Raw genomic sequence first — 12075 nt, forward strand, 5'->3', positions numbered from 1 at the left:
ATTTTTAAAAATTCTAATTATTGATTATATTACCATTTATATAATATTTTTTGAATTATCTTTAAATATAATTATTTATTTTGTATAACATAACATATATATATATATATATATATATTACTTTTTTAAACCATTTTATTTAACTTTTATCATGCAAAATATCTCATACTTTATATTTTTCTCTCAATTACTGTATTAAGATTTAATAATGACTCCGATTATTTTGAAAATTTTTAAAAATAAAACATAACCACCTATATTTTCGCTAATATAAAGTAAACACGTTATAGTAGTATGCTTAGTTCAAATTATTTTTAAAATGATAAATATAATGTAGTATTATTCTTTACTATTTTTAAAACAAAATAGTATTTAACAAAATAAAAAACAAGACTTGGTATATTTAAAATTTTAGTACATCAAAGATTTTTAGAATTTCGTACATATTCAAAATTTACCCAATCACAACGGTCGCAATGTCTGTAGAAAAACCAATCCTGACCGTTGGATGGAAAAACATGTTCGAGCTTTAAGTCCCTTTCTCCGTTGACAGTGTAAAATAATGCCTTTTACAGAGAGAATCTTCATCTTCGAGACAGCGAGACTGACATATTATCTTCCATTTGTAGAGAGAGAGAGAGAGAACGGTTGGAAGAATCAAGTTTGATTTTTGAATTGTGGCTGGCTGTGAACCTTGAAGTGAAGTGAATACTTCTATACTGCACTTGGTAGTTAACTTGGTTACTTTCTCAGGCTTAGCTGGTAATTTTTTTTGTCTCTTAATTTTTATTTGAAATTTCCAGACTTTATTGTAACCTTTGACTCTGGGTGGAAAGATTCTTTCTTCTGATATCTTCAGTTTTTTTTTATAGTATTATTAAATGAGATTTTGAGTGTTTTGTGTCCGTTTCTCAATTATGAAGCAGAAACCGTTTCTGGATGTTTCTGAGTCCGCTGAAACTGCTTCTGGTTTGTAGTGTTGTGTGATTTGAGCATGAATACGCGTTTTTTTCAGAATATCAAGGTTTTCCTTGATTGCTCTAAGCGTTACATTTAAATGACTCAATGTTGTCGAGAGTTGTCAAAAGCAAAGGCTTGGGGTTGGTTTGTGATCCTTTCTGGCATTTCTGTGTGTCACTACTTTAGTGTGCGTCTTTGTCAGAGATATACAGTGTGTGGTTGCTCTGTGAAGTTTGAAGATTAAGCTACAGCAATTTGCTTTCTCAGTTATCTATTCTGAAAAGGTCGGTTGGTTGGTTCTATAAATTTTTCGATATTTTTTATTTTTGCTTTTGGGTTTGTTGCTTTGATTTGATCTTCATTTTCCGGAAAGAAAAGTAGTGTTCTTTTACTCTTTTTTCATGTTTTTGTTTTTGCAAAATCAGATTTTTGTCTTTCTAGATGTGGGTAGCTATCACCGATCATATCATGGAACATGGGACTCTAATGGTTTTGGGTTTTACAGAAACATTGAGGATTGAAGAACAAGGATGTTTTGTGCATCATCCAATGTCTCTCAGGTGGATAAACTCTTGCAATATTAAGCAAATCACCTTAATTTGAGGTATATATCATATATTATTTATAAATATTTTGTCTGGTGATGGTTCATTGTACGAACTAGCGTGTATACAACTGTAGACAGGGACTTGTGTCTTCCCTTCAAAGGAAAGCCTCTCCCTTTCTCATACCAGTTGCCTCATTTATGAGGAGAAAGAAGGGAAAACACACAGCTAAGAAAGACTTCTATTTTTCTCAAACCATTGATAAGGGTCAGAATCTAGCTGATTAAGCTCACTTTTCTCTCTAGATTCATCTTTGACAAATCTCACTATCATGGTTCAAAAGTAAAGTTGGGGTTTTGTTTCTTATTGACCAATATACCCCTAGAAAGTATACCATATTGCATCAGTGCCATGTGTTAGGTGTGCCTTTTGGAAGGGCACTCTTGGATTTGTGTCTAAAATATCTGCCGACGGCTTTTTTATTGTTTGCTGTTAAAAGTATTTATTTTCCTTCGCTTTCAGCAACCATTCTATTTCATCTACCATGGTTTAGCTTCAATGACAATAATAATGTTTAATTTACAACAAATTTAATACGTACTTGTGATTTTTCAAGGGGCATTGAATTGGCAAACTGAGAGAAAAAGAAAAGACTAGTGGGGCATGCTTTGGTACTTCAGTTTTGTTGGTCGAGTCATGCTTTCAGTAAACAAGCTTCTTGTGTGATCATAAGAGATTCTCGAAGTTGTTGAGGTTATTGGGGTGGTTGTTTTTTTGTGCCTCAGAGTTTTCTAATGGAGTCTTAGTTTATAATTTACGGATCATATGATTGCAACTGCTCCACCACAGCCTTATAATTTTCTACGCTGATATCGTTTTTCTATTTTACCAATTTGCATCTGGGTCATTTCTTTGAAGGCTTGGTTTGGTTTTGTTGTGTTCGCCTACCAAACCGAAATCATGGTGGAAGATGGTGATGAGGTTGCAGTTGATGCACGTTCCACAGAAGACTGGTTGTTGCATGCACAGGAACTTGTTCCCGTTGTTCTTGATAAAGCAAGAGAGGCCAAGGGATTTGCCGGTAGATGGAAGATGATCATTGCAAAATTGGAACAGATCCCGTCACGATTATCAGATTTGTCAAGCCATCCATGCTTCTCAAAAAATGCTCTATGCAAGGAGCAGTTGCAGGCCGTGTCAAGGACGCTTGGGGAAGCGATTGAATTAGCTGAGTTGTGTATGAAGGAGAAGTATGAGGGGAAGCTTCGGATGCAGAGTGATCTAGATGCATTGACTGGGAAGCTCGATTTGAATTTGAGGGATTGTGGGCTTTTGATCAAAACCGGTGTGCTGGGTGAGGCTACTTTACCATTGGCTGTGTCAAGTTCTGTGGCAGAATCAGATGTTGCAACACACATAAGGGAATTGCTGGCGCGTCTTCAGATTGGGCACTTGGAAGCAAAGCACCAAGCTTTAGACAGCGTTGTTGAGGCCATGAAAGAAGACGAGAAGAATGTTTTAGCGGCTCTTGGTCGGAGCAACATTGCTGCTTTGGTTCAACTGCTTACAGCTACCTCTCCCAGGATAAGAGAGAAAACAGTAACTGTTATATGCTCGCTTGCAGAATCTGGTAGTTGCGAAAACTGGCTGGTTTCTGAGGGGGTTCTGCCACCTCTTATAAGGCTTGTTGAATCCGGCAGTGCGGTGGGGAAGGAGAAGGCTACGATATCGCTTCAGAGGTTGTCTATGTCAGCCGAAACAGCACGCGCAATAGTGGGGCATGGTGGGGTTCCTCCGTTGGTTGAACTTTGTCAAATCGGTGACTCTGTGTCACAGGCTGCGGCTGCTTGTACTCTGAAGAACATATCAGCTGTGCCTGAGGTGAGACAAACTCTGTCTGAAGAAGGGATTGTGAGGACCATGATCAATCTGCTTAACTGTGGTATTCTGCTAGGTTCCAAAGAGCATGCTGCAGAATGTTTGCAGAATCTCACTGCAAGCAATGAGAATCTAAGGAGGAATGTGATATCAGAAGGTGGTGTTAGGAGTCTTCTGACATATCTTGACGGTCCACTTCCTCAAGAATCCGCTGTCGGAGCGTTGAGGAATTTGGTCGGATCGGTCCCTGAGACATCCTTGGTCTCTCTGGGTTTGGTCCCCCGATTGGTTCACGTGTTAAAGTCCGGATCTTTAGGTGCCCAGCAAGCCGCGGTCGCCGCCATATGCAGAGTTTGCAGCACCACAGACATGAAGAAAATGGTTGGTGAAGCTGGATGCATCCCTCTCCTTGTGAAAATGCTTGAGGCCAAGTCAAACAGTGCTAGAGAGGTTGCTGCTCAAGCAATTGCAAGCCTTATGGTTGTGTCTCAGAATAGGAGAGAAGTTAAGAAGGATGATAAAAGTGTGCCAAACTTGGTTCAGTTGCTTGATCCGAGTCCTCAGAACACTGCAAAAAAATATGCAGTTTCATGCCTTGGATCACTTTCTTCAAGTAAGAAATGTAAGAAGCTAATGATCTCGTATGGGGCAATTGGGTATCTCAAGAAACTTACTGAGATGGACATTCCAGGAGCTAAAAAGCTGCATGAACGGTTGGAAAGAGGGAAATTAAGAACTTTTTTTAGCAAGAAATAGAGAAAAAATTTGTTAATTTCCTTTTTTGTACCAAGAAGCAAAATGCCGAGTTGCAAACTTGAATGAAACAAGTTTGTTAATCTATGTATTATAATCAGTGTTAGTTTATATTATAAATATTTAAATTTCTGTACACTTTTTTCTTCTGAAATTCTTATTGGAACTCGAATAAGTTAAGTTAAATCTACTGATTTTTCTGTAGTTTATACTAAATCAGTGTGAAAATTTCAAACTATAGATGATTCTGTTTTGTCTTCATGCAGTGATTTTTAATTTTTTTTTGTTATTTATTGGCCACTTTGTGAATCTATATAATGATTGTAATCAATGTTGGATTTATGATAAATCATTAAAGCTTTTGTCTCCTCTGCTTTCGATGCTAACATGTGAGAAAGTTAAAACTTCTGATGTAGTGATTCTTTAACCATGCAGTGGGTTTTCTTTTTCATTGTGTATTTTCTCAATTAGAAGTAAGGGTTCTACAAAGAAACTTAAAAAGTACAAAATGCATGACAGCAATTGATTATGGGATCTGAATAAGCAAGGAATATAAAAAAGGAAAGAAACGTAAGTGGCGATGATGAGATAATGTAATATTTGTCGTTCTTTTTCCATTTCCATTTTGGATTAGTGGTGCTTCTAGTTATTGAAAAAGTTCTGAATTTGATTTTAGTTTCTAGGCGTGGCAAAACGGGAGTTTCTGACATTTTAAAACTTTTGTTTTAGTTATCTATTTTGAATAAACATGTAAACTTTTGATTTTTGTATGATAGGAAAATTAAAAAAAAAAATACAGAATAAAAAATATTGATTTCAATAGTTAAAAGTTAAAATAAAAATATAAGTAATCACCTTCCAACAAAAATATTGATTTCAATAGTTACCTTCCTTATATATTATTTTAAGTAATCACCTTCCAGCACTTCAATTATTTTATAATTTTGACCTGTTGTTGTGCTCGGATGCCTTCGCATGAAAGAAAAAAAAAATCATTTTTAAAAATATATTATTTATTAACAAAATAAAAGATTAAATATATTTTATCCTTTAATTTTTAATAAAAATTAAAATTAGTACACTTATTTTCCAGAAATAACATTTCTATATATATATATATATATATATATATATATATATATATATATATATATAAAGAAGAAAATATGGTATTCATTTTACTTCGTATTTTACATTTTTATATCTCAAATTGGTGTACTTTTTGTGTTCTGATATATTTAATAAAGTCGTATATCACTTAAGAGTCAAAGTTAAGCGAAGTTTAAATATTTTTATTTCTCTATTTTTTGATACGCCTTTTAAGAATAATCTGTGACAGAGTTTCACACTACTTCAAAAAGGAACAATATCTCGAGAATGCTGTTTTTGTTTCTAACGATATCTCAGAACACTTTATTTTTGTTTCCATTGTTCAAGTCTCATAATAGAAGAAAATTTAAAATATCATATTTTCCTTAGTTAACATGCTTTCGTAATGTTGTCCCTATCATCAGGATGTTTCCCTCTTCTGAATGTGCAGCAAGATTTCTGAAATCAACTTCTAATAATCTTCTTTTTGCATGCCCTATTTGTATGGTGAAACCCCTTTTAAAAATTGTCCATTTCTTTTAGCACACTACAAAAAGCACCAAGTAAAGTTGACTAAGATAAGTTGGACATCAAATCAAATAAATAGTACACAAAACACATGCACATAATTAAAGAGCTAAAACCACAGGACATCAAATAAAATATATAAAATTATTTTTGGGTCTCAATTCTTTAAGTTATAAATTTGTAATAATCAATGCAATAAAACTTATGAAAGAATGAAACCATTACAAGTATTATACATTTTAGAAATGGTAAAAAGTGTAAAACATTATTTTAAAATAAAATAATTAACAAATCCAATTAATTAGGAACAACCATTAGTCTTTTGGGTACAATGTTTAAACTTAAGTGAAATGTAATTACGAGTACATTTTTTCTTTGCAAAACATATTTGCTCTCTCTCTCCCTCTTCTTCATTTTGTTAATGTATTCTCTTAATGAAAAAGAAAGAGTTGTATATCCTTCTTACTAAAACAAAATAAAATGTGAGATTAACCGTTAACCTTTTCTCCAAGAAAACACTTGAAGCTCAAAGAAGGGTTGACTAAAAAGATGTACCTTGTTAAACATGATTTGTCTTGGGTGGGCAAGGTGAAGGATTGTCAAGTAGCTCTCTTTGTTATCTAACTAATACTAAAAACGTATTAGTAACATTTTATTTTATAATTTTAACTATTTATTATAGATTAAATATATTTTATTTGTATCGACCTACAAATTAGTTAAAAGAGTAAAAGTAATCTTCTAAATGACACTCATTTTAATATTAAAATATCAAACTATAAATAAAAAAATTAATTAATCAAGTTTCAATTTATAGAGGTTACCTTTCCTCTAAAGACTACTCTCTATCTTTTCTTTACCCTTTTTCTAAATTTCTGACATTATCTTTTATCTTTTTAAAGACCAAAATCTATCATAAGAATTATTGTTTAGAGCACAACAAATCTACTTGATTAAATTTGTGATTAGAGTAAGTTCATCTTTTATTCTTTTTTACATGTGATTCAAGAGAGTCCAAGATGAATTTTTGTCTGAATGTGATCATGAGGGTATGTTCAAATCATTGATTTAAGTTTTCTTTGTGTAAATAGAGTGCCTTGTGAGAATTAGAGTTTTTTGAACAAAAGTTGAGTTAGGAACTCCATCCATGTAAGAGAAGTTAGTATATTTTCCTATTAGTAGTATTGTTTTAATGAACTAATTTTCAGAATTGGGATTTGTTAGTGTGCTTAGTAGTGATTGTTGATAGAATGTGATTGTATATAAGTTAGTGAACCGTTGAATATTAGATATCCAAAAATTGAACTGAAATTTGTGATGATTATTATGTTGATTTGATTTTGATTTATCATTTTGGTCAATTTATTCTATCTGGAGGTTTTTGAATTAAGTGGTAATATTTTATAACCTAAAAAAGAAATAGAATAGTCTGAATAGACAAATAGGCAATTTGATATATCAATTCAACTTTTGAAAATTGTGCAAACTTGTTTGAAAAGTCAGTCAATTATTGGACAAAAATGTAATTTTGAGATTACTCAGAGCTTGAGTGATCTTACTCGTTGGACGAGCTAAGACTCATTAGGCTAGCTTTAAGAAAGGCTTCCAGAGGTTTTATTTGTTGGGTGAGTAAACCACTCACTAGATAACAATATTTTTGTGAATTCTAGTGAGCTCGAGGTGGTTGGATTATTGGGTGAGAGATGAGTATAGTTGAGCGAGAAGAGAATTTACATATGAAAATAAATGCTTTTATATTTTGAAATAAAATAGGTGGGTAAGGTGAGTAAAGCCAAGGCGTTAGCCATAATCTACTCTTTTGTGTGGGTGAGTAGTTGAGAGTTAGGTCATGAGTCATAATCTACTCTGAGATGTTTGATGTGTGAATGTAGTTATTTTCAAGGAGATAATACTACATTGAGATGCTATAAGATGTGTATTAAATGGTAATTCCATGCATGAGATTACCCTAACTCTACTAGCATTGAAATCACATAAATGAAGATGCTACGTTGTGAGAGTCCAAGAAGGCTCCAATGTCCCGAAGGAGCAATATGAAAAAGAATCGCGCCTCACAAATGATATAGGAATTTACCTTGTCGTATGAGTGGAAGACAATTGCTTATATATGTGGCTTTATGTGAGCATGATGTAGTATGACAATTACAAAATCTAAATCTATTCATTCAATACACTCGTCTTCCAAATGTAGAGCCAAATGGATTGTTATTGATGGATATTTCATTTTTGATATTGTGAATGAATAATTGTGATATATATGACTTTATGATGTTTTTATGAATCATTTAGCTTGCCCTTTTTTTATGTATGTGTTCGTTGTAACTATAATGACATGTGATACACAAGAATAGATGATATTTCATGTAGGAGTGACTTAATAGTAAGAAGTAGTGAAACAAATGATATTTTAGATTCATTTATGTATACTTGTATGATTATAATATCTCCTATTTAATTTTCTTTGTAGTTGATTTTGAAAAATTTACTTTTATATGATAATATGCTTATATATATATATATATATATATATATATATATATATATATATATATATATATATATATATATATTTCCATCTTTATATATAAATATTATAATATAATCATTACATTACTTTTTTCAAATTGCAATATAATGTATACGTTAAAATAAATATTTTATTATAATTTATAATTATTTCAAAATAGACATTTATCCTTTATACCACTTATAACATCTTTTTTATACCAATTAAAAGTGACAGTTAGTATAGTACTTTTAGTAATTATAGTAGTGGTGTAAAAATTCATTATATTTTTTTTCACTTCTAATACTCAAATAAGAACATTTGTATAAACACTTTTAAAGAAAAGAAAAAGAAAAAGTTTACCTTTGTTAAAAGTTAACTTAAACACAAATCATTTTATGGAAGCTATTTATTTAATACTTAAAATCTTTTAAAAAAGCATTAACTAATTTTAATTTACGAGAGAATTATTATTTTTTTAGTAATTATATTTAGAAGTGTCAATTTGGCCCCTAGTTCACGGATCAGTCCTGACTCACTTTTCATAAAGTCTCCTTTTAGGGGGGTCCCAAATGAGGGGGTCAAAAAAAAGTCCAAACCTCTAAAGCCCCCTCTCTTGTGGGTTAGGGTTAGGACTAAGGTGGGTTAGGCCTCCCAAATAATACTACATTAAGTTAAAGTCAAAAGATCAAGCCGAGCGACCCGGACAGGTCTGAAGAACCAGACAGGCCCGACGAGCCAAACAAGTCTAATCACCCGGACAAGTCTGAACACCCAAGACGAGCTTGACGATCCGGACGGACCTGATGACCCATACAAGCACGATGACACGGACAAGCCAAATGAGCCAAACGACCTCAACGATCCAGACGGGCCCAACGACACGGATCAGCTCGAAAACCTGATGATCTGGACGGGCACGACGACCTGGACGGGCCTGACGATTCAGACGACCCAGACGACCCAGACAAGCATGACGATCTAGACGGGTCAGACGACCCCAACGACCCCAATGACCCCAATGGGATCGACTACACGGACGAGCCCGACGATCCAAACGCTTCTGATGACCCGAACGGGCCCAACGATCCAGACGGGCTGGATGATCCAAACAGGTCCGATGATACGGACGTGCCTGACGAACTGGACGGGCCCAACGACTCGGACGTGCTCGACTATCCAGACGGGCCCAATGATTTGGACGGGCCCGTCTATGTCATTTAGCTCGTCAAGTTTGTTGGGCCCATTTGGATCTTTAGGACCGTTCTAGTCGTCGGGCTCCTCGTGGTCATCGGGACCATCTGGTTCGTCGGGCCCTTCCGGGTCGTTATGCTTGTCTGGGTCGTTGGGCCCGACCAGACGGGCCCATCCAGGTCATTTGGCTCGATCGTATCTTCTGGCCCGTCCGAATCGTTAGGCATGTTCTGGTCATCGGACTCATCTTGGTCATTGGGCCTGTCTGGTTCGTCGGGCTCATCCGTGTTGTCGGACTTGTTCTGGTCGTCACGCTTGTCCGTGTTGTTGGGCCGTTTGGTTTGTAGGGTCCATCTGGGTGATCGGGGCAGTCCGGGTCATCATGCTTATTCGATTCGTTTGGTTCGTCCAAATTGTCGAACCAGTCAGAATCGTCAGACCCCTCTGGCCCGTTCATGCTGTCGCGCAGGTTCGGGTTGTTTGGCCTGTCTGGATCGTCAGACACAACCGAATAGTCGGGCCCAACTGGATCCTCAAGCCCGTTTGGATAGTCGGGCATGTTCGAGTTGTTGGGCTCGTTCGGGTCGTCGGATCCGTTCAGGTCGTTTGACTTGTCTGGGTCATCGAGCCCGTTTGGGTCGCCGTGCTAGTTGGGGTCGTTGGGTAGGTCAGGGTCATTAAGCCTAGAGCCGTCAAAATGGGTTATAACCCACGAGTCAACCCAGCTCATCACGTGTTCGGATCGGGTTGGGTTGAAAAAAAATTACAAATTTTAGTACGGGTTAAAAATGAACCCAACCCACTAAAAACTCAACTCATTCGTGTTGAACCCCATGATGAACCGGATTGACTCACCAACCCACCAATAAATTTTAAATATTAAATTAATATATATATATATATATATATATATATAATATATATATTATATATATATATATATATTTATTTATATATATATATATATATATATATGCATATATATTAATATATAAATATAAATATATATATATATATATATATATATATATATGTATATATATATATATATATATATATATTGTTAGTGAGTCTGCTTTTATATTGGTTTTCATATACTAATTAAATATCGTTTTTCTATTATTCTAGAAAATATTGAGGTACTCATTTTAATATAAAATTGGTTGCATGGTTTTGAATTAACAGGTAATATTATTGTTAGTACTGTAAAATTAATTTAATTATATAATACTTAATCTTTTAATATTATTAGTTAACATTATTTTTGTTTTGTTTTATTGTAGATGGGGATAAAGAAGATGCTTCAAGAGATGAAAATGTTGTGGATTTATCCATTCAAGATTCTAATACTATAGTTTGATAAGTGACAAGAATGATTTGAACTTAGATAGTAATTTATATTTTTGTGATTTTGGTTTGTATTTGAAGTTTAACATAATTTGGGATTTTATTTGGATTGTATTGAAGTTTATTTAGATTTTAATCGGAATTATAATTTAGTTTTCTTGAGATTGAAGAAAAAAAATTGTGTGTTTTTTTTTTTAATTAAGTGAGCCAGTGAGCCAACCCGTTTAACCCGCCAACCCGTGGTGGGTCGAGTCGAGTTCTAATTTTGTTGGCTCGCTAATTAGTGAGCCGGGTTGGGTCGGGTTATCCATTTTGATAGCTCTAATTGGGCCTATTCGGGTTGTCGTGCTTGTCCGGGTCGTTGGGTCTGTCCCACATATATTTTTCATGTTGAAGATGAAAGCCCATGGGTTGGCCCTGACCCACAGGACTTTTGTGGGATTTTTGGTCCTTTGAACTTCTTTGATGGGGTTTTTTTCGACGTAAACTTTTTTGGCCCTAACCCACATGGGCAGGGCCAAACCCTGTGGGCTGGGTCAAATTGACACCTCTTATACATTTTCAAATATGACCAAAACCTATCTTGACAATGAGGTGTATATACTTCAGACAACTTCTTACCTTAAGAATCTAAAAGTTTACATTTGGTTAATTAGTCGGATAGTATTCATTTTGTTTTAAATTTGTTAGTTTGATATCCGTTTTTAGAAGAATGTCAATTGAGTCCCAAATTTTAAAATGTCTCAATTAGATTTTTTAGAAAAAAATTATTAACGCGATTAAGGATATTAATATTTAAAATAAATTACAAAATTAAATATTAATATTTATATTAAAATTTAGTAGTAAAAGTCACAAATAAATATATCAATATTAAGAAATTTTTTTTTTTTTAGAAAAGAAATTTTTTTTTGACAAAAAACGAGATACTATTGGAATTTGATTAACAACTTATTAAAAACATATATCAAATCGATACATTTGAACAAAGAAAAGATGGTATCATCTATTAATTAAACCTTTACATTAAGTGATTAATCTCCAACATTCTTCTTCGTTTATCAGCAATCCATGGTGAAAGACTGGTGCACAGAAAAAGAAAATATTAATGCCATTATCATCTCCCTTTAAAACAAATCTATTTATTTATTCTGTGAAGATAAGCTTTTACGTCACGACATTGTGGAGGGTGTTGGGGTGCGTGTGGGAAAAACCAAAGCGACGCAGTTGAGTTGAATCCCTTCACAATACTGA

At 34.1% G+C, this 12075-nt stretch overlaps 1 protein-coding gene across 5 annotated transcripts; it reads left to right on the forward strand.

The window, feature by feature from the left end:
* Positions 1 to 562: 562 nt before the first annotated feature.
* LOC114183056 (ARM repeat superfamily protein) lies at positions 563 to 4272 on the forward strand. 5 transcript variants are annotated; one of them, XM_028069902.2, is made up of 4 exons: positions 563 to 762; positions 1466 to 1564; positions 2122 to 2258; positions 2424 to 4272. In XM_028069902.2, the coding sequence occupies exon 4, from the start codon at positions 2466 to 2468 to the stop codon at positions 4137 to 4139; it is 1674 nt and encodes a 557-aa protein (XP_027925703.1). In that variant the 5' UTR covers positions 563 to 762; positions 1466 to 1564; positions 2122 to 2258; positions 2424 to 2465; the 3' UTR covers positions 4140 to 4272. The 5 variants fall into 5 exon arrangements, with proteins under 5 accessions (XP_027925703.1, XP_027925700.1, XP_027925702.1 ...); XM_085674045.1 differs by lacking the exon at positions 2122 to 2258 and adding an exon at positions 927 to 1244 and having other exon boundaries at positions 584 to 762; XM_028069899.2 differs by having other exon boundaries at positions 2122 to 4272.
* The last annotated feature ends 7803 nt before the right edge of the window (positions 4273 to 12075 follow it).

This window comes from Vigna unguiculata, chromosome 5, assembly GCF_037176805.1.
Source record: "Vigna unguiculata cultivar grain cowpea cultivar isolate G323 ecotype 2 chromosome 5, ASM3717680v1, whole genome shotgun sequence".
In the NCBI taxonomy this organism is placed as follows: domain Eukaryota; kingdom Viridiplantae; phylum Streptophyta; class Magnoliopsida; order Fabales; family Fabaceae; genus Vigna; species Vigna unguiculata.